General features: G+C 43.7%; 2 protein-coding genes across 6 annotated transcripts; one reads left to right on the top strand and one right to left on the bottom strand.

Annotated features, from left to right (window-relative positions):
• Positions 1-10,987: 10,987 nt before the first annotated feature.
• On the bottom strand, positions 10,988-14,880 carry psma8 (proteasome 20S subunit alpha 8). The gene is made up of 7 exons (XM_015956841.3): positions 14,666-14,880; positions 13,729-13,855; positions 13,467-13,591; positions 12,131-12,253; positions 11,888-12,007; positions 11,581-11,643; positions 10,988-11,497 (listed from the first exon to the last, which is right to left on the bottom strand). Exons 1-7 carry the CDS (start codon positions 14,765-14,767, stop codon positions 11,402-11,404), a joined length of 756 nt encoding a protein of 251 aa, XP_015812327.1. The 5' UTR covers positions 14,768-14,880; the 3' UTR covers positions 10,988-11,401.
• A 522-nt stretch (positions 14,881-15,402) lies between these two features.
• On the top strand, positions 15,403-26,828 carry ss18 (SS18 subunit of BAF chromatin remodeling complex). Of its 5 annotated transcripts, XM_015956838.3 has the most exons (11): positions 15,403-15,588; positions 16,029-16,105; positions 16,186-16,276; positions 16,892-17,048; positions 17,464-17,694; positions 18,372-18,542; positions 18,839-18,916; positions 20,853-20,975; positions 25,080-25,210; positions 25,562-25,624; positions 26,626-26,785. In XM_015956838.3, the coding sequence occupies exons 1-10, from the start codon at positions 15,523-15,525 to the stop codon at positions 25,577-25,579; spliced, it is 1,143 nt and encodes a 380-aa protein (XP_015812324.1). In that variant the 5' UTR covers positions 15,403-15,522; the 3' UTR covers positions 25,580-25,624; positions 26,626-26,785. The 5 variants fall into 5 exon arrangements, with proteins under 5 accessions (XP_015812324.1, XP_070412192.1, XP_070412193.1 ...); XM_070556091.1 differs by lacking the exon at positions 25,562-25,624 and having other exon boundaries at positions 26,626-26,828; XM_070556092.1 differs by lacking the exons at positions 18,839-18,916; positions 25,562-25,624 and having other exon boundaries at positions 26,626-26,828.
• Positions 26,829-27,035: the final 207 nt, after the last annotated feature.

Below are 27,035 nucleotides of genomic sequence, written 5' to 3' on the forward strand. Positions count from 1 at the left end.
TGCTTTTGGAAATCTTTCTCATCTGATCCACACACCCCCTCGTTCATTTCAAATGCATGCTGCAGACAGGCATCTTTAACTCAGGGGCAAAGAAAGGTAACCTTACTGCTGCACAAGCCCAAATGTCATCCAACAAGGAGGGCTCGTGTCCTGGGGATAAGGATAATGTAATCTAAGCAGTATACAGTGTGCGGCTGTGTGTCTTCGAGTGTGTGTGTGTGCACTTGCCTCTGTGTTTGTTGCAGGCGTGGGTTTGGGGGCGTAGCGAGACAGGGGATGACAAAAGTCAACGCAGTCATGTGTCATTTTTGGTGCTGAGGGGCTGGGACCTGCCTGCAGGGCTGTCCTCTCTGTCAGACGCACTCAGATATCTGCGCTGAACTCTCTTGCTGTCTCTTTCTTTAGCTCTTCCCATCCTTCTCTCTGTCTTTAGCTAATGCACACACTCTCAGCTGCACACACACACACACACACACACACACACACACACACACACACACACACACACACACACACACACACACACACTTTAAGGCTCCAGGAACAACAGGGCGGGCGATTTTACAGCAAAACTCACATTAAACAGCCGTTTCAGAAAGCGTGAGCATCCACGTTAATGAAACGATTTCTTAAAGATGCTCCTTATTGCTCTCCTGATCCTGGATCGTCTACATCTGCCACAGGAGCACAACCGGAAGGGGAGGGATTTGTCTGAGGACACAAATCAAGATATCAAAGGCCATGCTTCAAACCGATGGACTGTGAAATTCCCAGAAGGGTAGAAGAGGAAGCGCTGGGAGAAAATAAAGTCTTCAGTAGCTTTCGTTTACAATAATCAAAATTAAAAAACATGAGTTATCTGGGGAAAGAGAAATAGATTCAAAAATACAATGAAAAGAGGGTGTGGGTGGAAAGAGAGGACTCGTGGGAATGAAAGATTGCACCTCCCCCAGGCACTCACATTATCCTATGGGCCGATGGTTCCTTCTTATGCGTTGGCTGACATTTTGCTGTAACCCCACCATAAGTAATGCTATGTGATGTGTGTGACTGGCTCCTGCCACGGCCCTGAGAGGCCACGGAGCCCCAGGGCCATTCGCTTTTGGCCCGCAGCATCCTGCGAATTGTTTATCTTAACTCTGTCTGCTCTTTTGTGCCTCTCCCTCTCATTTTGCTCAAGCCCTCCTCGTCTCTCCTGTTCTCCCTGTCTGGGCCGATGGTGTCTACTTTCAATTAGAGAAGGAGGCACTCTGGGTATTCTTCTGGGAGGCAGAAACCACTGACAGGTGAAGGCGTAACTCTAAACCGTGTCTTTAGTCTCTTCATGCAAACGGTTAATATGCCAGCACCTTTCAGGGGGAACACGACGGTAGTGGCAGCATTAAACGCTGCTGGTGTCTGTTACTCAGACGCACATGTTGCTCTGTGGGATAAAAGTGGGGGGGGGGGGGGGTGCAAGCCTGGGAAAGAAAAGGGAAGGAGATTTAAGGACAGAGGAGATAAGATGTGTGATATGAGATAATGGAGGGATATTCAAAATCTATCCCTGGAGCTAAAAGTTAAAAGAGAGCATTAAAAGAAAACATATTTGGATCACTTATGGATGTGTAAGCCCGCATGCCAATTTCACCAAACTTTTCTTCATACTGATGCAAAACCCCAAAGGGCATAAAGCAGAGGCAGGCCAATTTGCTGTACACAAATAGTGTGTGTGTGTGTAAGACTGTCGACATGTGACAAGCAGAAAAGGGACAGTGTTGAGAGCGTAGCCTTTTATGACCCAACACACTTTGACAGCTTGGCCATGGCTCGGGGACACGAGCAATGTAGCTTTTTCATCTCACAATTTTAAGCAAAGCAGCTCTCCCTCCATGGGTTCGATTGTTCAGAGCGCCTTTGTGGCTGTGAGTCGAAGCACGGAGACAAAAAACATGTCAGTGGCCAGCAGATTCTAGCTCAATGTAGCTGAAGGAGTCATACTGTCAATCTGTGGGACCAGAAGTGAGAGAAATTGTAAGTGATATGATGGCAGCTGCTTTTATGCAACACTGCACTCTGCTGGTTCACAACGTGATCGACAAGGAAGGAGGGTGGCTTAAGTGATGGGAACATGTAAGGGTTGTCCACTCAGCTGCTCATTTTGGAGGATAATAATAATAATAATAATAATAATAATAATCCACCTGGCATTTTACTTGTTCATCTAAGAGAGGAACATTCAAGATTTGGTAAGGAGTAGCTCATGTTTTGGGAGATAAAATAGAATATGGAGCAGACAGTGTTTTTGACTGAAATTAGATTTACATACAAAAAAAAGGGACAATAATAAACCATCATTAGTAATTTAATAGAACATCTTGAGCTTCATAGAGGAAATTTCTACTTTTTCCCAAATTCGTGGATGAAATGGGGCTTTGTGTCAGGAACAAATATATTACTATTATTTGTAATAATAATAATAATAATAATAATAATAATAATAATAATACAAGTACAATACAATGCCTGGCCTTCAAAATAGTAACCACCAAAAGAAAAGGTCACACACTCTAATGTTTCGCCTTTAGCTTTGATTGCAGAACACACTTGCTGTGGCATTGTTTCAATGAGTTTCTGCAATGCCACAGGATTTACTTCCATCTAGTGCTGCATTAATGTTTCACCAAGATCTTGCATTGATGATGGCAGTCTGACCGCTGCACAAAGCCTTCTCCAGCACATCCCAGAGATTCTGAATGGGGTTAAAGTCTGGACTCTGTGGTGGCCAATCCATGTGTGAAAATTATGCCTCATGCTCCCTGAAACACTCTTTCACTATCTGAGCTCGACGAATCCTGGCATTGTCATGCCTGTGCCATCAGAGAAGACGGAATAACTTGGTCATTCAGTAGATTCAGCTAGTCAGCTGACCTCATTCTTGGAGCACATCCTTTTGCTGAGCTTAGACCTGACCTATTGCAGCAAACCCAGATCATAGCACTGCCCCCACAGGCTTGTACAGTAGGCACTACTCATGATGGGTGCATCACTTCATCTGCCTCTCTTCTTACCCTGATGCACCCATCCCATTGGCGTGTGGTGAAAATTGTCCACTGCATTTGACCCATCGCCTTGGGGAGCAATGAGCTGGTGGTTTAACCCCCAAATCCAACCCCTTAAAGCTGAGTGTCGAGCAGAGAGGCATTTTCAAAGTCTTTGGTAAGATCTGACCAGGATTTGAACTAGGGATGCAACAATACCACTTTTTTTCCAAACCGATACGATAACGATGCTTGGATCTGAGTACTCGCCTACCGATACTTCTACCACACAAAAAAAGCAATGAATTGGAATACAGGTTTATTTATTTTTTCTCTGATTTCAACAGAAGACTGTGAGGTACATAAAAAAATTAAATATTTTAATAGAAATGATCCATCCATCCATTTTCATCCACTTATCCGGAGTCGGGTCGTGGGGGCAGTAGCCTAAGGCGAGAGGCCCAGACTTCCCTCTCCCCAGCCACTTGGGCCAGCTCCTCCGGGGAAATCCCAAGGCGTTCTCTGGCCAGGTGAGAGACATAGTCCCTCCAACTTGTCCTGGGTCTACCTTTAGGTCTCCTCCCGGTTGGACGTGCCCGGAAAACCTCACCAGGGAGGCGTCCAGGAGGCATCCTGACCAGATGCCCGAGCCACCTCAACTGGCTCCTCTCAATGTGGAGGAGCAGCAGGTCTACTCCTAGCCCCTCCCGAATGACTGAGCTTCTCACCCTATCTCTAAGGGAGAGCCCAGCCACTCTTCGGCGAAAACTCATTTCGGCCACTTGTATCCGCGATCTTGTTCTTTTGGTCACTACCCAAAACTCATGACCATAGCTGAGAGAAGGAACGTAGATCGACCGGTAAATCGAGAGCTTCGCCTTCTGACTCAGCTCTCTCTTCACAATGACAGACCGGTACAATGCCCGCATCACTGCAGATAGCACCAATCCGCCTATCAATCTCACGCTCCAGCTTTCCCTCACTCGTGAACAAGACCCCGAGATACTTAAACTCCTCCACTTGGGGCAGGACCTCATCCCTGACCCGGAGAAGGCATTCTACCCTTTTCCGAATCAAGACCATGGTCTCAGATTTAGAGGAGCTGATTCTCATCCCAGCTGCTTCACACTCGGCTGCGAACCGCTCCAGCGAAAGCTGAAGATCACGTTCTGATGAAGCCAACAGGACCACATCATCTGCAAAAAGCAGAGACCTGATCCTCAGGCCACCAAAAAGGGAAGCCCTCCACACCTGGGCTGCGCCTAGAAATCCTGTCCATAAAGGTTATGAACAGAATCGGTGACAAAGGGCAGCCTTGGCGATGTCCAATTCTCACTGGGAACGAGCCCGACTTACTGCCGGCAATGCTGACCAAGCTCTGACACCGGTCATACAGGGACCTAACAGCCCGTATTAGAGGGCCTGGTACTCCATACTCCCGGAGTATCCCCCCCCCCAGGGATGCGGTCAAATGCCTTCTCCAAATCCAGAAGACACATGTAGACTGGTTGGGCAAATTCCCATGCACCCTCCAGGATCCCCCTAAGGGTATGGAGCTGGTCCAGTGGTCCATGGCCAGAACGAAAACCACATTGCTCCTCCTGAATCTGAGGTTCAACAATCCGACGGACCCTTCTCTCCAGAACCCCTGAATAGACCTTACCAGGAAGGCTCAGGAGTGTGATCCCCCTGTAGTTGGAACACACCCTGCGGTCCGCCTTTTTAAATAAGGGAACCACCACCCCGGTCTGCCAGTCCAGTGGTACTGCCCCCGATGTCCACGCGATATTGCAGAGCCACGTCAGCCAACACAGCCCCACAACATCCAGAGCCTTAAGGAACTCTGGGCGGATCTCATCCACCCCTGGAGCCTTGCCACAGAGGAGCTTTTTAACCACCTCAGTGACCTCAGCACCAGAGATTTGAGAGGCCAACCCAAAGTCCCCAGACTCTGCTTCCTCACTGGAAGGCGTGTCGGTAGGACTGAGAAAGTCTTCGAAGTATTCTGCCCACCGAGCCACAACGTCCTGAGTAGAAGTCAGCAGCACACCGTCCCCACTATAGATGGTGTTGGTAGTGCACTGCTTCCCACAGCTCCGGTCGGCCGCCTCAACAATGGAGGCACGGAACAGGGTCCATTCAGACTCAATGTCCTCCGTCTCCCCCGGAACATTTTGGAAGTTCTGTCGGAGGTGGGAATTGAAGCTCCTTCTGACAGGAGACTCTGCCAGACGTTCCCAGCAGACCCTCGCAATACGTTTGGGCCTGACCGGTCTAACCAACATCCTCCCCCACCATCTATCCATCATGAGCATTGATTCAAAATATAAAATAAAATAAAAAGTTATGTTGCAAAACTGATCTGGAATCAGCTAAAGGGTAAAATGGAACCTGTTAAACGAATAGCAGGTTTCTTCCTCAAAAAAGTGGACTTATCATAAAATCCAGAACAACAGCAATGAAGTATAAATAGTTTGTTATTTCATTTCCCCTTTTAATTCATAACAATTCTAAAATGTCTTCATTTTGAATGAATATTTACGTTTGAACTGAATGAACATTATCCAGGAGTAGGAATTATAGATTTGTTCATGTTTTGTAGAACAGGAAGTGTGTGTGTGTGTGTGTGTGTGTGTGTGTGTGTGTGTGTGTGTGTGTGTGTGTGTGTGTGTGTGTGTGTGTGTGTGTGTGTGTGTGTGTGTGTGTGTGTGTGTGTGTGTGTGTGTGTGTGTGTGTGTGTGTGTGTGTGTGTGCGTGTGCTTTCATGATTGAACCTCTTCTCTTATTTTGACCTTAAGACATTTTTTTTGCACTGAAACATTCCAGAAGGGAAAGACTTTGAAATATATCCACAGGGTAGCGCATTAAAATGACAAAATGTCCTCCAAGTGAAATCAGCATACGAGGACTGTCGGTTTTCTAAGTAAAGCCTGTCTGAGTTAAACACAAAATCATGAAATTAGACTTAAATATTTCTTTTCTTCTGAATAAAAAGTCTATAAGAAAACCTCATCTAAAACCCAACCACATGACAAATGAAGAGAAATCAGTGAGATTTTGTTTTTAGTCCATCATATTCACATTAATTTTGTGAGTGTGTGTGTGTGTGTGTGTGTGTGTGTGTGTGTGTGTGTGTGTGTGTGTGTGTGTGTGTGTGTGTGTGTGCATAAAGTGTGTGCTGTTGACGGCTTGCAGCAGTATGTTCTTGCTTAGAGAGTACATGTCCTTGGGCCTTGTTCCTCTCAATGACCTCTGGTGAAGCCATTATTTTCTGCATTAATGATGAGCAGCAGCCAGAGATGAGAGAGATGGACTTTGTCCCGAGGCGCAGCGGCGTTGATTGTGGGCAACAACAATGCCAGAGAAGAAAAAAAAAGTGAAAGAAAAATAAAAAGAAAACTCATCCCATAAGCAGTTCAAAGGACTTGGAGTCTCTGCAGCATTGAAGAATAAGCTGCACTTGCTTTTCTGACAAGATGGATCAGATTATCTCTGCAGCAGAGGCTTACCTAGAAATAAAAATTGATCAGGAGTTCCTCATAAAAGCATCTTCATTGATTCAGTTTTTCTTCCCAAAATTCAGGCTAAAACTTGAGGGAAAAGCGAGATGCAATTAGTGTATGGATGCTTGGTTGGAATAAAATTATACAAAACTAGTTATTTGTGTCCTAGAAATTAATGAGTGTGCATTTGTACCCGGGGCCTAATTGATCCTGTGATATTAGCTCAAATAAACCTGTAACTACTCACAAACAAAAGTGCAATGGCTCTTTTCAGGGCGCCCACTCAGGCAATTCTGGCTCCAGGAAGATGACTCTAAATGAAGGACTTTAGCATTCACCGTTATGTCTTTGGTAAGAGTCCGAAGACCTCTTATGATGATTTATAATTTTGCGATAATTTCTATCTCTCCCTAGGCTGCCACCTTACCATGGTGGAGGGGTTTGAGTGTCTCAATGACCCTAGGAGCTAAGTTGTCTGAGGCTTTCTGCCTCTGATAGGGTCACCCATGGCAAGCAGATCCTAGGTGAGGGATCAGACAAAGAGCAGCCCGAAGACCTCTTATGATGAATTATATAAATGGAAACTGTGTTCCCTCGCCCGGACGTGGGTCACTGGGGCCCCCCTCTGGAGCCAGGCCTGGAGGTGGGGCACATTGGCGAGCGCCTGGTGGCCGGGCTTTCACCCATGGAGCCCGGCCGGGCACAGCCCGAAGAGGAAACGTGGGTCCCCCTTCCCATGGGCTCACCACTTCTGGGAGGGGCCAAAGGGGTCGGGTGCAGTGTGTGATGGGTGGTAGTCGAGGGTGGGAACCTTGGCGGTCTGATCCTCGGCTACAGAAGCTGGCTCTTGGCACATGGAATGTCACCTCTCTGGTGGGGAAGGAGCCTGAGTTGGTGTGTGAGGATGAGAGGTTCTGACTAGATATAGTCGGACTCACCTCAATGCATGGCTCTGGCTCTGGAACCAGTTTCCTTGAGAGGGGTTGAACTTTCTACCACTCTGGAGTTGCTCCCACTGAGAGGCACCGAGCAGGGGTGGGCATACTAGTTACCTCCCATCTTGGTGCCTGTATGTTGGGGTTTATCCCAGTGAATGAGAGGGTAGCCTCCCTTTGCCTACATGTGGGGGTACGGGTTCTGACTGTGATCTGTGCTTATGCACCAAACTACAGTTCAGACTACCCAGCCTTTTTGGAGACCTTGCAGGGGGTGCTGGAAAGCGCTCCTTCCGGTGACCCCCTCGTTCTGCTGGGGGACTTTAACACTCATGTGGGCAACGACAGTGAGACCTGGAGAGGTGTGGTTGGGAGGAACGGCCCCCCTGATCTGAATTCAAGAGTGTGTTTTGTTATTGGACTTCTGTACCAGTCATGGATTGTCCATAATGAAAACAATGTTCAGACATAAAGGTGTCCATATATGCTCTTGGCACCAGGATACCTTAGGCCGCAGCTCGATGATCGACTTTGTTGTTGTTGTGTCGTCTGATCTGCGGCCGCATGTCTTGGACACACGGGTGAAGAGTGGGGCGGAGCTGTCAACTGACCAATACCTGGTGGTGAGTCGGCTCAGATGGTGGGGGAGGATGCCGGTCAGACCAGGCAGGCCCAAACGTATCGTGAGGGTCTGCTGGGAACATCTGGCAGAGTCTCCTGTCAGAAAGAGCTCCAATTCCCACCTCCGACAGAACTTCCAAAATGTTCCGGGGGAGACGGGGGACATTGAGTCTCAATGGATCCTGTTTCGTGCCTCCATTGTTGAGGCGGCCGACCGGAGCTGTGGTCACAGGATCGTCGGTGCCTGTCGTGGTGGCAACCCCCGAACCCGCTGGTGGACACCAGCGGTTAGGGATGCTGTCAAGCTGAAGAAAGAGTCCTATCAGGTCTTTTTGGCCTGTGGGACTCCAGAGGCAGCTGACGGGTACCGGCAGTCCAAGCAGAATGCGGCTCGGGTGGTTGCCAAGGCAAAAACCCGGGCATGGTAGGAGTTCGGTGAGACCATGGAGCAAGACTTCTGTACAGCTTCGAGGTGATTCTGGTCCACCAACCGGCGCCTTGGGGGGGGGGGGGGGGGGGGAAGCAGTACGCTACCAGCACTATCTAAGTGGGGACAATGTGCTGCTGACTTCTACTCAGGACGTTGTAGATCGGTAGGCAGAATACGTTGAAGACCACCTCAGTCCCACCGACACGCCTTCCAGTGAGGAAGCAGAGTCTGGGGACTTTGGGTTGGCCTCTCAAATCTCTGGTGCTGAGGTCACTGAGGTGGTTAAAAAGCTCCTCTGTGGCAAGGCTCCAGGGGTGGATGAGATTCACCCGGAGGTCCTTAAGGCTCTGGATGTTGTAGGGCTGTGTTAGCTGATGCGTCTCTGCAATATTGCGTGGACATCGGGGGCAGTCCCACTGGACTGGCAGACCGGGGTGTTGGTCCCCTTATTAAAAAAGGGGGGCCACAGGGTGTGTTCCAACTAGAGGGATCACACTCCTGAGCCTTCCTGGTAAGGTCTGTTCAGGGGTTCTGGAGAGGAGGGTCTGTTGGATTGTTAAACCTCAGATTCAGGAGGAGCAATGTGGTTTTCGTTCTGGCCGTGGAACACTGGACCAGCTCTATACCCTTAGGGGGGTCCTGGAGGGTGTGTGGAAGAACTTCGGTAGTATGGTATACCAGGCCCTTTGATATGAGCCTTTAGGTCCCTGTATGACCAGTGTCAGAGCTTGGTCAGCATTGCCGGCAGTAAGTCGGGCTCGTTCCCAGTGAGAGTTGGATTCTGCCAAGGCTGCCCTTTGTCACCGATTCTGTTCATAACCTTTATGGACAGGATTTGTAGGCGCAGCCAAGGTGTGGAAGGCATCAGTTTTGGTGGCCTGAGGATCAGGTCTCTGCTTTTTGCAGATGATGTGGTCCTGTTGGCTTCATCAGAACGTGATCTTCAGCTTTCGCTGGAGCGGTTCGCAGCCGAGTGTGAAACAGCTGGGATGAGAATCAGCTCCTCTAAATCTGAGACCATGGTCTTGATTCGGAAAACTGTAGAATGCCTTCTCCGGGTCAGGGATGAGGTCCTGCCCCAAGTGGAGGAGTTTAAGTATCTCGGGGTCTTGTTCACGAGTGAGGGAAAGCTGGAGTGTGAGATTGATAGGCGGATTGGTGCTGCATCTGCAGTGATGCGGGCGTTGTACCGGTCTGTCGTGGTGAAAAAAGAGCTGAGTCAGAAGGCGAAGCTCTCGATTTACCGGTCGATCTACGTTCCTACCCTCACCTATGGTCAGGAGCTTTGGGTAGTGACCGAAAGGACAAGATCGCGGACACAAGCGGCTGAAATGAGTTCTCTCCGTAGAGTGGCTGGGCTCTCCCTTAGAGATAGGTTGAGAAGCTCGGTCATTCGGGAGGGGCTCGGAGTAGACCCGCTGCTCCTCCACATCGAGAGGAGCCAGTTGAGGTGGCTTGGGTATCTGGTCAGGATGCCTCCTGGACGCCTCCCTGGTAAGGTTTTCCGGGCACGTCCAACCGGGAGGAGACCGAAAGGTAGACCCAGGACACGGTGGAGGGACTATGTTTCTCACCTGGCCAGGGAACGCCTTGGGATTCCCTCGGAAAAGGTGGCCCAAGTGGCTGGGGAGAGGGAAGTCTGGGGCTCTCACCTTAGGCTACTGCCCCCGCGACCCGACTCCGGCTAAGAGGATGAAAATGGATGGTTATTTGTGTCCTAGAAATTAATGTGTGCATTTGCACCCGGGGCCCAATTGATCCTGTAATATCAGCTCAAATAAACCTGTAACTACTCACAAAATTTCAGTGGCTCTTTTTCAGGGTGCCCACTCAGGAAATTCTGGCTCCAGGAAGAAGACTCTAAATGAAGGACTTTAGCATTCACCATTATGTCTTTGGTAAGAGTCAGAGGGAACCCCCCGGGGCTCTTCGGCGCAGCACGGCACAACTTTTCAAAGGGCTCCAGATTAAAGTCACTGAAAGATCCCACTGGGGTCTGAGGCCAGGATCCCATTAAGCAGCCCAACCTCACCGCCGGCCATAATTGTGTTGTTGAGAATTCAGAGCAGTGGTTGCTTGATAAGCGAATTTAGGGGGAAATAAAAAAAAAGCTGATAAAAAAAGGAGGTGGTTGAGGGGGTTTGTCGGGCAGCCATTAGGCCCTTCATTTGCTCACCTCTAATTTGTTTCAAACGACTGAGGGAAATGTGAGCACTTTACAAAGCAATCAGGCCTCACTATTTTCAGGTCTGTGTGACAGAATGCTGATAAATGAAAAACATTACACTTGATAGCCAAACACTCGACCGCCGCTAGTGATGTCTTTATCGCAGTACTTGCTCTGCAATTGAATAATCAATACTTTGAGTGAGGGTTTTTTCTTCTGCTTTTAAAGTCTTCCTAGCTTTCAGAAAACCTTATTTTCCCTTAATCCTATAAATCAATAGATACACTAAAATAATTAGGCACAAGGGCAAATTTTGTAGAACATGTTTAAAAAAATCCACTTTTATTGAATATTTCGTTACAGTTTGTTTCTGAAAGTTCAAACAAATTCATTCTGATGTTTGAGATTCGGCAACATCTGAGCTTTTTGTTGAATAATGAAAACATCCTGTGAGCGTGGCGAAAAGATCTGAATCCTGACTTTGGCGCAGCGCAACTTCACAGGAACAGCATCAAAAGAAAGGAAAAAAATGGTCTGAACCACTGATTTTAAATCAGGTGTGTCTAAACCTTTTTAGCTAGTTGAGCAATGCGTGAAAACACTCATCAGAAGTCAGGACTCAGATCTTTACAATGACATGCACTTGTTATTCTCTGTAACTGGTATTGATAATCCAAACATTCTATTGCCATCCAAGAAGTGCAATAAAGATTATGTCAAAAGATTCAAGTGGATTTTTTCTGCTTCTTCTTCTCAGCTTCTTCTTCCTTTTCCTTCTCGATCTCGGCCACCAGAGTCTCAATCTCCTTGGATTCCAAAATCTGTGAAGACGCAAAATTCACAACAGTTAGCCAAGAATAAACCTCTTGGAAAAAGAGAAACAGAAGCCAAATTTAAAGCTCACCTTAAGTGGCTGATTTCGTCTGATGACGGCAAGTTCGATGTTTTTTCCTCCCGACTGAACCACCTGTGAGGAATCAACAAATCACGGCTAATTAAATAACTTAATGAGTAAATACCTTTAAGTTGATCAATAAGAACATAAAACGTTGTTTAATATTTTGTCTTTTCTTTCCAGAAATACTTTGAAAAAGAGACTTGAGCACAACTTTTTGTGCCAAGGGGAAATATTTACTGCATTTGTTCAGTTTTATTCAAATTAGACAAAATCTTTCAAAGTAAAATCCGCTGAAGCCAACCTGTGACCTTACCTCAAGCAAAGCTTTGATAGCCAACTTGATGGCCTCGTTGTCCCCAGCAATGGCCTCATCTGTGTAATTCTTCTCCAAGAATTCCCTAACAGTTTTTGCACTACGGCCGATTGCATTTGCCTGATTTTTTTCATAATTAAAAAACAACAAAAAAATCAATTAGTAGTTTTTTTTCTAGACAATTGATAACAATCGCTAAAGTACTACAAAAAAAGTAAAATGTGCACACAGGAAATTGCTGACCTTCCACGCATGGTATGTTCCTGATGGATCTGTCTGATACAACCTGGGAGTTCCATCATAGTCAAAGCCAACGATTAACGCAGAGATTCCAAATGGTCTGCGGCCATTGCTTTGCGTATAGCGCTACAAATATAACAAAACATTAAATCTACAATGGAAAATTTTGAAAACAAAGTAGCTTAAAACATTTTTAACATCCAAACATGGTATAGCTAATCCAATCCAATTTATTTATATAGCGCATTTAAAAACAGCATGTCAGCTGACCAAAGCACTGCACAGAGTTAAACCTAAAAAGCCATTCAAAATACACATACATACACATTAAACACAGATAAAAGCTGTCATAAAATAGAAACACCTAAAAACAATACAAATGTATAAAACAGCCAATAAAAGAGAAGTCAATAAAAACAGAAGTCAGTAAAACAGAAGAGTCACAGCATAAAAGACCGATCATTGACCAAAAGCCAAATTAAAAATATGTCTTCAGGCTGGATTTAAACTGTGCCAGTGAAGAAGCCTGGTGTACCACCAGAGGAAGTGCGTTCCAAAGTCTTGGAGCTGCAAAGGCGAACGCACGCTGATTCTAAGTGTGGCCTCTTAAGAATGGGCTTTAGTCGGGCAAGGCGACGAAGCTGGAAGAAGCAGGATCGAACAGAGTATATATATATATATATATATATATATATATATATATATATATATATATATATAGCCATATATATATGGTCCATTCGGCTGTTGGTGTCACAGAACCGGCGCACTTCCCTAGGTGCTCCACTCGTACATTTTGCAACAGAACACCACTGGTGTGAGAGGTTCTCCACTCCTTAATATCAGTGGAGAAACAGCCCGCTGCTATCACTTAAACTTTAGCACAAATTACCAGAGTCCCAAAAAGAAAAACACATTTGAAGTCATGGACAACAAAGGACATTTGGACTCTGAAAATGGCAACTGGTGTTTCTCATCTCATTTCTTCTGGCAACATGGGTTTCCAGTTCCAACAGAAGTGTCTCAGGGAATATACCCAAGGGGAGTGTCACGTGACTGTTAGCATTCAAATTCTAGCTTGCTTGCAGATTTATTATAACAGCTTTAAATTAGGAGAATAACACAAAGCCAACTGGACTTTGGCTCTCAACTTAAAAGCTTTTTTTTATTCAAACCAAAGTGTGTGAAATTCCAAGCATTTAAATGTGTCATTAAAACATGAATCTTTAATAAGACAGAAAAAAATACACAAGAAAGCATCATTTCCTATGAACATGAAAGTTTGAGGACTTCTTTACACAAATTAAGATTGAGATATAAGTGTAAAACAATAACTCACTTGTTTCAGTGTTGCTATGTATCGTGTGATGTATTCCACTGTGACTGGGTCCTCAACCGTTAGCCTGTGGCTCTGGCACTCAACCCGAGCTCTGTTTATCACGATACGGGCATCTGCCGTCAGACCTAAAACCAAAATGTAAACATTGGCAAAAGGCAAATGAAAATTAAAAGATTTCCAACTGACAAATGATTGCATATAATATGTTTTAAGTAGAAGTTATTTTTTTTTTGCCGTTTCAATAATGACTTGTTTTTGGTACCTGCAAATGCCATGCAGACGTGTTCATCCAGGGCACATATCTTACGAACAGTCCTTTCCTCCTGCAACTTTGCCACAGATTTCTTCTCCACACCGAGGACAACAATGTCTTTACCCCTGATTCCCACCTAAACAGAATGAAATAATTGAATTTTACATTTGACAAATATACATTTGGATTAATTTACAGCAACACAAAATACTCTAAATAAACATGATTGTTAAATTAAGGCCTTGTTGTAATGAATAAATCACTATGCAGCTTAATTTAATTAAATCTAAAGTTTTATTAAGCCAAGTAGTTTTCTATTTAAGCCATGCTTATTTAGAGGGTCTGCCTCTCCTATTGCAAATGTAAAAGTGCTCATCAAGAATATGTTTTGTGCATCGACACAGCTTCAACTGAACCCCAATTGAAAAGGTTATTATTAGATGCCGTGCACTTCCAACAAAAGCCACTAAGTTACACTGTAACAGCATTGATACTTTAATAGTCAGGTATGGTGTCGCTACAGTGTCAAGTTTGAGCTACTTTATGCTAGCAAAACAGATCCTTACAAAAACACAGAAAAGCAATGATTTTGTTCACTTATAACCTTTAATCCGTAGCCTAACTTTGTTTCTACTAATTCAATCGACACCGTGAATCTATTTCTCCGTACCGCTGAAACTTGACAATAGCGGATCAAAACTGAAAGTAATTGAGTGACACAGCGACTAAATGCTAGCCATGGCGTGCGCTTTTCCCCTTCGTTAACTTTATATTAAGCGTTAACAAAATTATACACTTACAGTCTAAAACTATAAACAGGTCACAAAAAGTTAAGCTTGTTAAATTGAGGAAATAAAATGAATACATCATCTAAAGAGCTAGTAGCTGCCCGCTAGCGGTTAGCTAGCCACGTTAGCTTTTGCATTATTTTCATTTAAAGACGTACCGCTGTAGAGCCTTTCTTTACAGCTTCTTGTGCATACTCCACTTGAAACAGGTGGCCGTCGGGAGAAAAGACAGTGATAGCTCTATCATATCTTGCCGCCATTGCACTGCAAGACAATCCCAATCAAACGAATAAAGGAAACAGAGCAACCTCAACCAGATGATTCAGCTAGTTAGCAAATAGCCGCTCACTCGTTTTGCGTTCACAAATCAGCGCATGCGCGTAACCTTTAAACTGCGATGTACCAAAAGTGGGTCCCGCATTTCCGCCAAAGAAAAATTGTGATAAAAACACGAGTTTGATGATAATTGTGCTGTTAAAAATAGATATGGAAGAAATATGTTAAATAAAAAAAATACTAAATACGCATTATTTCTTGCTTTCCAGTGTGAAATATGGGTGTATATAAAATGCTATTTGTATTACTTATCAATTCGTTTATATCATAATTATCGCTGTTATTCTTTTTTCCCCTCTTTTTGCTGTGTAGTTCCTGCTGCCCCGTGGTGTTTCAGTCTAGCTGCAGACTGTTCCATTATATGAAAAATAGGTGGAATCGTAATTCTGTGAAGCAGTAAAAATGCGTTTTTGACGACAATATGACATATTTTCTTGACAATTTTCTCACTAGATTTAATACGAACTTCGATATTTAGTAAATAATCGAGTTAAGTGACAGTAAAAGACTTAACGTTAAAATTCCCTGATATCTCCCCACCCCTAAACGGGCCACTGCATTATGAAATTACACCGTATTCAGAGCTGCTGTGTGATTAACAGTTCTACCGATTTGTTTTGCTTGTGAGCTAATTTAAGCTTTTATGCTTTAGTTTGCTTTCGTTTGTAATATTATCACCATGTCGGTGGCATTTGCACCTCACAGGCAACGGAAGGGTGATATAACACCCGCTGGGATACAAAAGGTAATTCATCTTTTTAGCGCGGCGCATTATGGAGGCTGTGCTAGCGAAGGCTGCTAACCGTTGATTGCTAATGTAGCAGTGCCAGTCCAAGTCCAACTGTGGGCAGATTGGAAACAATGCTATGCGGTCTAAGCGCGGTCAATATGAACCTCCCTAAATCCAGACGCCATGTGTTCATGGTGAACTTTATGTCGATTGCTAGATGAATGGAGGCCCTCGGTTTGATTAGCAGAAGATAGCTAGCCTGCAAGTCGCGTCTTTTGTTAGCTAGAAACGCACGCTCACATTAACAAAACACCCCCCTTTGTTGTCAAGTTTAAACAAAAAACTCTACACTAACCTCGCGAAATAATACAACGTCACACATTTTAGAAAAATAAGCCCTAATGTTATCAGAAGTGACACCAATGTGACCAAAACACCTGCATTTACTTTTGTAGTTACTTGATGAAAACAACCAGCTGATCCAGTGTATAATGGACTTCCAGAGTAAAGGCAAAACGGCAGAATGTTCACAGTGAGTTCTGTTTTTTTTACATATATCTTTATTTTTTCAGTAATTGTATGTGCGATGTTAATTACCTTCAATTTACCCAGGTATCAACAGATGCTGCACAGAAATTTAGTGTATCTGGCCACGATAGCAGACTCAAATCAGAACGTGAACGTGCAGTCTCTCCTCCCTGCTGTGAGTACTGGTTCTGATTGATCGTTTAGTGAGTGTTATAACTAATATCCTTTTAAATAGCTGAATTTATACAGCAGATGAGCTCCTCCATGACTCACACAATGCATGTCTTATTTTGAAACTTTTATTTATTTATTTTTTACTTTGAAACAGTGCTTGTTTTTTGTCTTTTTATTTTATTCATCAGGGTATAATTGCACTAATAACTCCCACTTACTGGCTGTAAAGGGTTGTTGCTTGTTAACATTATCACATCACTTTTTAGAAAGTGGTGAACATGTTTGCAGCAGAATACTTTTAATGTGTACTGTTAAGTACTACACTGCATACACAATGTTCACTGAAGCAGCTAAAATTGTTTTTGCTTGTTTTGTTGCAAAATGACTAAATACCACTAATGCAAAATTGGCTAAAAAATACTATCCAACTTCTAGGATTTTTACTTCGATTTTGTATTCTAATCAATTAGATTTCATTTAAGCGCATTCTTAACGTTTCGACAGATGAATTAGAATTGAATTGCATTTTTTCTGTGTCATGTCCTTGTTTCTCAGGCGCAGGTGTGTTTTTAGACATCTGATGTGTATTTTTGTCTTATGTCTCATTCTCCTACAGCCACCCACTCAAAACATGCCCATGGGCCCTGGTGGAATGAACCAAAGTGGACCCTCTCCTCAGCCCCCACATGGTCACAACATGCCATCTGAGGGTATGGTCAGCGGTGGCCCTCCAGCCCCTCATATGCAGAATCAGATGAATGGACAGATGCCTGGTAATTCATTATCTAAATCCCCTGTTCCTTGTCTTTCTCTGTTTTCTCATTCTCCTTCCATCAGTTTCTGTCTTGCTTGTGTTGCCTAGCAACAGCACAGGACTAAGGGAGGTCCTTTTTTGCTGAAGGATGATGTCACCCTTTTGTCTGCTATGGTGGTCTTGGACTTACTCTCTTTTATTCTGGTTATGCTTTACTGACGCACCATAGTTTATGAATGCATTGAATTGGGGATTATTTTATGACTATATCATTTAAAGCAGATATTTGTTTCACATGGAATCTACTGGCCTGTCCTATAGCAACTTAAAAATGTAGTGGATCTCCATCAGTGAGTCTACTTCAGCGCACAAAAAAAAACATTTATATTTTAACTTTTGTTATCTAACATGTATTGTTCACTGATGTTTTTCAGGACCTAATCACATGCCCATGCAAGGTCCTGGTCCAGGACCCAACCAGCCTCCAAACATGCCCAGTGGCTCAATGAACATGCCTCCCAGCAGCCATGGCTCCATGGGTGGCTACAATCACGCAGTTCCTTCTTCCCAAGGCATGCCAGCTCAGAATCAAATGAACATGACCCAAGGCCAACCTATGGGAAACTACGGTCCTCGACCAAACATGAACATGCAGCCCAATCAAGGTGAAACGAGGCATTCCCATTTTTTATAGTCAATTACTGGTTAGATTTACAATGAAAGGAATTTATTAAACACTGATAAAAACCATTTTAAATTATTATTTCGGATTATAATCGGTCACTCTGAGTCTGTCACCTACACCTATCTCCTGGACTAACTTATGATAGAAAATAGACGGTGAAACTCTAGGATTTGAAAAGCCTGACAGATCTACATCACACTGCCACTTAACATTCATGGACTCTCTCATCTTGGCTTGTGACGAGGAAGGCCGTTGTTGGTTAGGTTTGGCGTTTAAGAAACGGCAGAGAACATCTCGACTGGTAGAAGCTAACCATTAGCATTAGCAACTCTGCCACATGGCAGAACTACTCTAGGCATTTGTTATTTGTGGAGATGAAACATAAAAGTTGCAGAGCAAACTGAGTCAGTGTTAGAATTGCTTTGCTGTTAACCAAGTAGAAACGAGATGTCCAAAAATCAGGAAATAAGTCTCCAAAACCTGCCATCTGAAGCTACTTTCTCCTCCAGCTTCCTGGTTCAGACGCATCTGGGTCCTCCTCCCACTCCCAGAGTATGACTTACTTAAGACATTCATTCCTAGTAGAGACCACTGCAAATGTATTGAACAAGAGTTCAACACGTTTAAGTCACTGTGGGGCATGGTTGTGTTCGACAGGTCCGGTGATGCATCAGCAGCCTCCATCGCAGCAGTACAACATGCCCCCTGGTGGTGGTGGACAGCACTACCAAGGCCAACAGACCCCAATGGGTATGATGGGTCAGGTCAACCAAGGGAACCACGTCATGGGGCAGAGGCCAATGCCGCCCTACAGACCTCCACAGCAAGGTAAACCACTCAGTGTGTCAGTTCCACATCCAAGCAGAGTGTCGGTCTTCCTTCTCCTTTTCCCTCCTGTGTTTCTCACTCTTGTTCCTCCCAGTCTGTTTCTATTTCATCTTCTGTAGACTGCAGACAACTTGTTCAGTAACGGTTTAATCCAAAATCCCGTGTAAAATTAGTTGTGACAAAGGGAAAGCTCCTTTAAGATGAACTAGAAGCAAGGAGTCTATCCCCTCTACCCTCTCCTCCCCCCTTACACAGCAACAGCACCTTGAATCTACATGTGTGTATGTTGTATGTAGGACCCCCCCAGCAGTATCCAGGGCAGGAAGACTACTATGGCGACCAGTACAGTCACGCAGGACAGGGCGCCTCAGAAGGTAGGAGAACCCTGCAAGTCACTTGGGAGAACACAGACAATCAGTCAACCCAGGAGTTGAGTCAAAACACAAAAACGATGCTTCGACTAGGGTTGTCACGGTAACCGGTGTAGCGGTAAACCCTGGTAAAAAGTTGACAATAATAATAACCGTCTTGTTTTTAAAAAAAAAACGATATTATCTCGGTGGATTACCGTGGCTGTGGTGTAGGCGCGGTGACCCTTACCAGCCACCGTATCATCTGCTGAAGTTGCTGGCGGCACATGCGCGCTTTGTTGTTTACAACCAAAACTTTCTTGAAGCTAAAGCTGAAATAATGGTCAAAGGAGGAGACGGCAGCGCTCAGGAGGACATTTTTTATCCCTCAAAGAAGACAAAGTGGGAAGTACGGGCATCTTTTGGATATTTGAAGAATGCCGAGGGACAGTTGATAGAAGACGGCTATCCTGTTTGCAGCACGTGCAGAAAAAGTGTCTGTGAAAGGCAGCAACGCTTCAAATCTCATGACACATCTGCGTGACCATCTCCCGCAACTCTACAGTCAACGCAAGGCAAGCTAACGTTAGCGTTTTAGCTAGAATGCGTGATCCGAGGATTTGGGTTGAGGGAGAATGCAACGAGTCGCTATACAAAGCAGCCGCAGCGCCGCTACCTGCATATAAACCGTGTCACGGACACCCCATGTTGAAATGACGCTATGCATTACAGGGCTCCCAGGGGCAGATAAGAGTTGGTCTCTCTCCGAGAATAATTAAGAATTTAACAATGATTACTGCCTGATGACATTTTCCCACATCTGCAAAGCTCACTGGAAGGACACAAACCGAGGACAATATTTTCCTGATATACGGTTTATTACTCAAGTAAGGGTAAAAAAGTATCTGATTAGAAGGCTACTTGAGTACTGAGTATCATCTGATCTAATATTTTTAAAATGATGACATCAAACAGACAAAATAAGAAGATATGGGCAAATATTGGTATTTTAAAGACTAAAGGGGAAATATGTAAACAAATAAACAACATAATTACAAAATAACACATTTTAAGCAAAATTTAGACAAACTGAGGACAATATCTCCTGATATACAGGGTTTATTAAATTGTGTGAAAATGTAGCACGTTTAAAAAAAAATACCGCGATAATACCGAAAACCATGGTAATTTTGGTCACAATAACCGTGAGGTTAAATTTTCACACCATGACAACCCTAGCTTCGACAAAGCAAAACATTTCAGTTTCTGCAATGCATTCTGGGGATTTTAGGCTCTAGATGGCTCATACTTATTTTACATGCTACTTTGTTAATTTTTTCAGTTTTTGCAATACAGTCTGCATGTTCATTTTCTGTAAGCAATTATAAGTCCAGGTTTACTGACAAATATTGAAAAAGCAGCACAAACTACCATCTAGCGTAACTGTCTTGTTACAGTGTCATGAGACGGTTACAGTAGATGTCTCGTGACGCTAAAACATTTGCAGTTTGATCTGTTCAATTCACTGACTTGGTAAAAGTACAAAACTCTTCCTCTTTGTCTTGTTAACATTTACTTTTGTGGTTTTGTTTTTCTTCTAATAACCCTTTTCCTCCCTATGAACTTTCAAACATGGAGCTTATTTTTTCTAACAAGAAAACAAATATCTAAAGTGTGGGTGTGTACAATCTGCCACCAAGTCATGTTTGTTCACTTTTAACTCAAAATAAACTAAAGTAATTATGTCTAGACTTAGAAAAGTGCTGATCCGTTTCTGTCTGTTTTAGTGAGAGAATTAGTTTAGAATTTCAGACCGTAGTTTTATGGTTTTATTTAAAATATTCTGTGACTTTCTGCACATTTTAAAATGAAAATGAGCTCAGTTACTTTACATCTAGCATTGGTTTTGTTTGTTTGAATCTTGGTGTGTTTTAACAATGCCTGCTGATGCTGTTCGAAGGTAATGCGCAGTATGGCCAACAACAGGAACCGTACCAGCAAGGCCCGCCTCAGCAGCAGGGCTATCCGCCACAGCAGCAGTACCCGGGTCAACAGGGCTACCCACCGCAGCAACAAGGCTATGGTGAGTTTTGGGGAACTCGTTTGTCCTGTAGGAGGCACCATTGGCTCTCTTGGCGGACTTCGTCTAACTTGAATGATTTAATTTGAGTGAGGTGCTAGTTGCTATGTCACCATCATCTGGAGCAAAACATAAAAGGACTGCCTTAGTAAGCTGCAGTCCTGTCTTATTAGCTTCCTCTTCTCATTGCAAAAGTTATCTGTTCATACATTATTAAGTACTCATTTCCTCTACAGCTCATGTGTTGTATATGCCCAACCCCTGGCTTGTGGTTAGACTCCATGATAAAACCGAGCCAAACCTCAACGTAGCGGTAATAAATACACGCATTGAAGAATTTGTAGAATAGAAGTTCAAAGATCTTTCTTCTGTTATTTCCCATCACTCGCTGCTATCTGAGCCAGAGCTCATGTTAGTAATGAGCTAGCAGAGGCTGAGGTGAGATCCATCTGGCACATACACATGCCTGTTCTCCGAGGCCCCCACAAGGTTATGCACAGCAGCACAAGGCATTACAAGCGCCTAACGATGCTGCGTGGGCCTCATTTGACTTCAACCCTCAGTCCTTCACAACGGCTGGAAAGATGGCAGTCCTGAACAGAGGTTGATGAGATATATAAATATCTATATGTATATTTTTTTCTTTTTAGTTTTAATGATGCTTGCTTCTTTAATGAAGACAAACTGAAATTCCATGTCTCCTTGAGTTTGGGAGCCATCATCCAGCAGATTTTATTACAGTCCACTATAACAGAAACCTCCCAAAGTTTCTCAAATAAACGTCTAGAAGTGGATGCTATAATGAGCTGTAAGCACACAGGTTCGATGGAGGGCAATCATGATCTATGTTGTCAAGCTTGTTGAAGGATTGAGTTAGGGCTGCACGATATTAGGAAAACCTGCAATATTCGATAACAGTGCTTAATATTGCGATATCGATATTACTCACGATAAATGAACAAATACTAAAGTATGCAGTGTTGATGTCGTCTGGCGTGTGACGTCTGCTCTGGGTTCAAAGCAAACAAAAACTAATGCATGAATTCCATTACAACATAACATTTTTATTGCAAAAATATGCAGCTGCAACTGCTACTGTATTAGCAGCAAAACAACAAACTGCATGCATGCAGTTTCTCAGTGACTTTAAAACATCACCACCACCATAAAACTTTTTCTGATGCTCCAAATACAGAAAAACATCCCTTACCAGGGTTTTCTGAATAAATAAAAAAATCAGAAAATAAGTTTAAATGTTAAATAATAGTTAACATCACTTAAATGCAACAGCAAATTCTCTCATTGCTACTGAGCATTTTATCCACTTATGTGGTTATGATACAAGGCTATTGCTGTAATTGGGAAGTGATCTGTGCTGGGCCAAACTAGGAGAAAATTAAGATTTTCTGAGGGAAAGAGAAAAACAATTGTCTACCTTTCAGAAGAGGAACTGGCAAAAAACTACATGGAAAATATGTGAAAACGTTTGTTTTTAACCCCAAATTGAACAAGTTTACCTAGATCTTAAAAAGCAGCTCAGATGATGAAACTGCAGCTTTGATTCTGGTAACAAGCTAACAAATTGAACTAGCTCTTCTAAGAACATTGGCTAGCAGAGCTTCTGACTGACAGTTTATGTGCAGCAGCAAATCAACTATCCTGATTAACAAGGTTATGAAAGCTCATAAAGAAAAATCACTTTGATGTGTGGGGGAACTTTTCCAGGCTCTCTTTAGCAGCTCAGGGTGGGACTGGGAGGAGAGTGCTGTAGCCTTTTAGCTGGAAACTAACCGGAGCCTGGGGCTAACGGTGGGTTGGTTCACCGGCACGTGTCGGAGTCAGCCCGGTTATTATCAGCTGCTTAAAGACACCGAGCGGACTCACGTTCATGTTTGAAAGCAGCGCTGATTCCAGAAACCTCAGCACAAAGTGCGTTCGTTAATCTGAGCCAGCATGATGAACAAGGGAAGCGAGCGGCAGCGGAAAGCGGGGGCGGAGCGGAGACAGTGGAATTTTGGGGTAAGGGTCTATGTAGGGGGCGGGCGTATTACGTGAACGGACCCATCTGATTGGCCGCATATCAGAAGGGCTTCATTTGATTGGTCAAATAATACTTTTGCGTAAAAAACAGCTGGTTTACAAAAAGTTGATGTATGACACGGATGCAAATGTTTGAACCAAACATTTATCGCCGTTTTTGGCGTGCTTTGCGATGGGCCTATCATACGTCATGTTATCGCGATGACGATAATTTTTTGATATATTGTGCAGCCCTAGATTGAGTCAAACAAGAAGAGACCAGTGGAAGTGGAACCAATATGGTGCCTTAAATGGTGATTCCACAGGTGCTGGAGCAAAATCTTACATCTAATAAAAAGAGAGATTCAGAGCTTTCAAATGCTGACCAACAGTTTTAACGTCCACCACCAAATAGTTCCAGAGCGTGGCTGTGTCTGTAGCTTAGCGCTCCCCCATGGGAGTCATGGGGTCAAACGTGGGGAGGAAGTTTCACCAGTGTGTGATGACCAATGGGATTTTAATTTGAACATGATGGGTTTGGGTTAGCTTGGCAAGCCATCCTATATATGTGAATGATAGTCAGGCCACGATCCAAAGACGGAGATCATTCGTGGGTCCGAATCTATGGGTGCTTTTCAAACTGTCTCCTCGTGCTATTGGACAATGAACAACATGACGTACTCGCTGCTCCGCCAAACACTGTTGAAGAACCAAATGCATCCTTTTTCTAAATGAGCTTAAATATCTCTGTTTGCTCTTGACTCAAAGAAAAGCTCAAGTCTAAATAGTCCAAAGTTGATGCCAAAGCCGCTTTAAACAACCATTGTCATCTTTATTTAGCTCCGTTGCATTAAGATCCTGCCCACCAAACCAATAGAGCACTGTGATTGGCCCACCAAACTGATAAAAAGCTGTGATTGGCAAGACCAGATTGTCCGGATGTGCTGAGGTTCCAATGGAGCATGGCTGAGATTCAGAGCTTTCAAACACTGATCAAAATTTTTGACGTCCACCACAGATAGTTCCCGAGCGTGGGCGTGGCTCTACATTTCTAGGCTAGGTTTGTGTAAATGTCACTGCCACGAGTTTGTTCTTTAAACACCAGCTGGCCATGCTAAAAGAGTCAACAGGCATTTCTAAATTAAGTTTCAGCCAAGTTAATGACTTCAGCTCAACTTGAAACTGATGTGTCCGAGAAGCGGCGCACATCTAAAATAAATCCTATCTTTAGCTGCGCGGCCAGCCGCTTGTGGGACGTGCCTGAAAGTTTCCGCAGCGCGGCTGGTTTGGATCACCCCCATAGAGTCTATCGTTTTCTATTTGAAGCAGTGACGTTCCACACCACTGATGCTTCCAGTGTAAAGTGGGGATAAGGCTACTGAAATAAAGTTCAGGTGATGAGTTCAGGATGTTTGACCTCTCGTTGGTGCGTTTTCATTGTTTTGTTGAAAGACTTTGCTGCACTCTGTCTGAGATGGAATCAGGTCTTTGCCGTGGCCCAGTGGAGTTGGTACCACCTCAACTGGCGCTGGAACCAATGTGGTGGTGAAAAATAAACCAAACAGAACACTCTTAACAGTTGGGTAGAGGGTCTTTGTTGAGCAGCCTAAAGTTTAATCGATTTTAGAAGTTCTCGCTAAGTTTCTTATAGGGCTGGGCAATAAATAGAAAATGTATCGTTATCAAAGTTTCTGATTCTTATCGTGATCATTTTTTCCATGTCAATAAATTTGATAGTAAAAAAAAAAACGAAGAGATGTGTAGGTTGGCAACATTCATGTCCCTTTAAGAAGCGGTACCACCCTGAGTCACGTAAAAATGTGACTCAACATGATACACGTGACAGCCCAATCTAGTGCTCCCCATCTATCAGAACCTTCTGGATTTAGAAGGCCAAATAGAAAGTGGATTTATTTCTGTAGATGAAAGGTTATTATGTTGATCAATATATAGGTGAAAATTGAGCCTTTGAACATTACATTGTCCATTTATGGTTATCGAGCTGAAATCCTCCATATATCGTGATATTGATTTCAGGCCATTCCGCCCTGCCCTAGTTTCTTAGTTCTGCTTTTTGGTTAATTCTAGGTCCCTCCCAGAATGCCCCAGGCCAATACCCTAACTATCCACAGGGGCAGGGACAGCAGTACGGGGCCTATCGTCCTCCTCAGCCTGGACCCCCACAGGGCCAACAGCAGCGCCCTTACGGTTATGACCAGGTGAGTATAGCTACAGCATCAGACGGTCACAGGGACATGACTCAACATGAGACGTAGTTATTTTACTGTCCGAGTAAAACTCCTATGCCAGACTCTTCTCCGTAAGACCAGAGTTTGTATGTTATGCATGCTGTCATCATATTCGGTAGTTAAATCTGTTCTTCCCAAAACAAACCTGTTAGCCGTGTTGCTTGTATATTCTGGATGATGCAGTTTGAGTGAAACACGAGAGCGTTAGCGAGTTTTCTTCCGTACATTTTGAAAGGCAGATGGATTTGCTGCCCTGTATTTCCTGTGGTCTTTTGTGGGGACCACAGCTGCACTTTGATATCTTTATCTTTGAACATTTAGGGGCACATGAGGAAATAAAGAAGCGGGGATTTGAACCCCTGACTAGCTCTGTAAGAAGCAAAGGTAATGGTTGCTGTGAAGACCTCAACGTCCAATCTAGACACTTGACCACCTAGCCTTGAGTTGCATTTTGTTTCTTCTACTTCTCCTCTATCCCTTTTAGTCTCTCTAGTTTTTTTCTTCCCTTTCTACCTTTTTATTTTTCCTTTCCTTTTTTAATTTTTGGTTTTTAACCAGGGGTCGAACTGTAAGTGATGAGGTCTAAAGCTTTACAGCATACCTGGTCTGCAGAGAGACAGCCAAACTCTGTGCACCTAATCTCCTGAAATTACATTTATTTTTTGTTTTTAAGCTAAAAGAGTATTTAATAGGGGTGTGGCGGTACATGTGAGTCACAAACACAGTTTAGAATGCTTTTTAAGCCAATTTCAAAGATGATATTGATTTATTTTTATTTGTTCCTTTTACTTGTTAGAATAACATTCATAGACTTGCAAGAATTTGGCGCCTTTTCATATTTATTTTTTTCACTATTTTTAATAATCTGGTGAAACTTTTGTTTTCGCCTTTGTGTAAATCTAAAACCAGGTTCATGCCACCTCCTAAATTGTGTGTACTGTTACACCCCTAATATTAGAATTTAATTGTTACATCCATCAAACTGTCAAATCTCAGTTTCCAAATTTGTCTTTATTGCATTTTCCAGAAATGGCCAACGCATATTTCGACCCCTGTTTAGGAATGCAATCAATAGACGTATTCTCACACTGAGTTTGTCTCATCTCTAAGTAGTGTCCGCCATTTGGTGAGGAGTATTACCTCCAGCTGTGCTGCTGCCAAACCTGATGTATTCAATTAGAATTTCATAGATACCAAATTGTGAGGCCATGCTGCCACCTGCTGGTCAACACCAGCCAAAGCAGGCATAAATCATGGTTCTGCTGTACAAATTTTCTTGAAGCCACAGATGTTTGTTTGCACCCTGTTGAGATTTGTGAACACCTGTGTTTAGTTTGTTTCCTGAGAAGGTCAGTAATACGCCTCTGTCACATTTCACTCTACAGGGCCAGTATGGAAATTACCAGCAATGAGAAATGATCACAGCTACCTTCACAGCTCTGCTCTGATCTCTGTCTGAGCTCTGACCTCTGGTCAGGCGCTAAGCAGACGTAAATAATGGTTTCAGCTCAGATTCTCTCGGGACACAAACACACAAGAATACAAGAAACGTTTCCCCCTTCTTTGGGCTTTTATCGTTGCATCCCCGAAATGTCAAAGTCTGTGACTTTGCTCCAGTATGTCTCGAAGCAGCAATGCCTTAAGAAAAAAAAATGGAACTGCCTTATCCTTTAGCATTGCAGATTGTGGAACGGGCTCATCTACTCTTGGATTCCAGATTACTCACATGTAAAGTTTCAATCAACAACGGAGCGTTGTTTTCGGTATTCTTCAGCGCCATGATCACGACAAGCAA

Source organism: Nothobranchius furzeri, chromosome 11, assembly GCF_043380555.1.
Source record: "Nothobranchius furzeri strain GRZ-AD chromosome 11, NfurGRZ-RIMD1, whole genome shotgun sequence".
Classification (NCBI taxonomy): Eukaryota; Metazoa; Chordata; class Actinopteri; order Cyprinodontiformes; family Nothobranchiidae; genus Nothobranchius; species Nothobranchius furzeri.

Excerpts from the sequence above, each read along its gene's own strand:
- ss18 (XM_015956835.3), top strand. The coding sequence starts at position 15,523 with ATGTCGGTGGCATTTGCACCTCACAGGCAACGGAAGGGTGATATAACA. Across the intron at positions 17,049-17,463 it reads GATGAATGGACAGATGCCTG|GACCTAATCACATGCCCATG; the intron begins GTAATTCATTAT and ends GATGTTTTTCAG. Across the intron at positions 20,976-25,079 it reads ACCGCAGCAACAAGGCTATG|GTCCCTCCCAGAATGCCCCA; the intron begins GTGAGTTTTGGG and ends GGTTAATTCTAG.
- psma8 (XM_015956841.3), bottom strand. The coding sequence starts at position 14,767 with ATGGCGGCAAGATATGATAGAGCTATCACTGTCTTTTCTCCCGACGGC. Across the intron at positions 12,254-13,466 it reads ACATAGCAACACTGAAACAA|CGCTATACGCAAAGCAATGG; the intron begins GTGAGTTATTGT and ends TTATATTTGTAG. Across the intron at positions 12,008-12,130 it reads GAACATACCATGCGTGGAAG|GCAAATGCAATCGGCCGTAG; the intron begins GTCAGCAATTTC and ends GAAAAAAATCAG.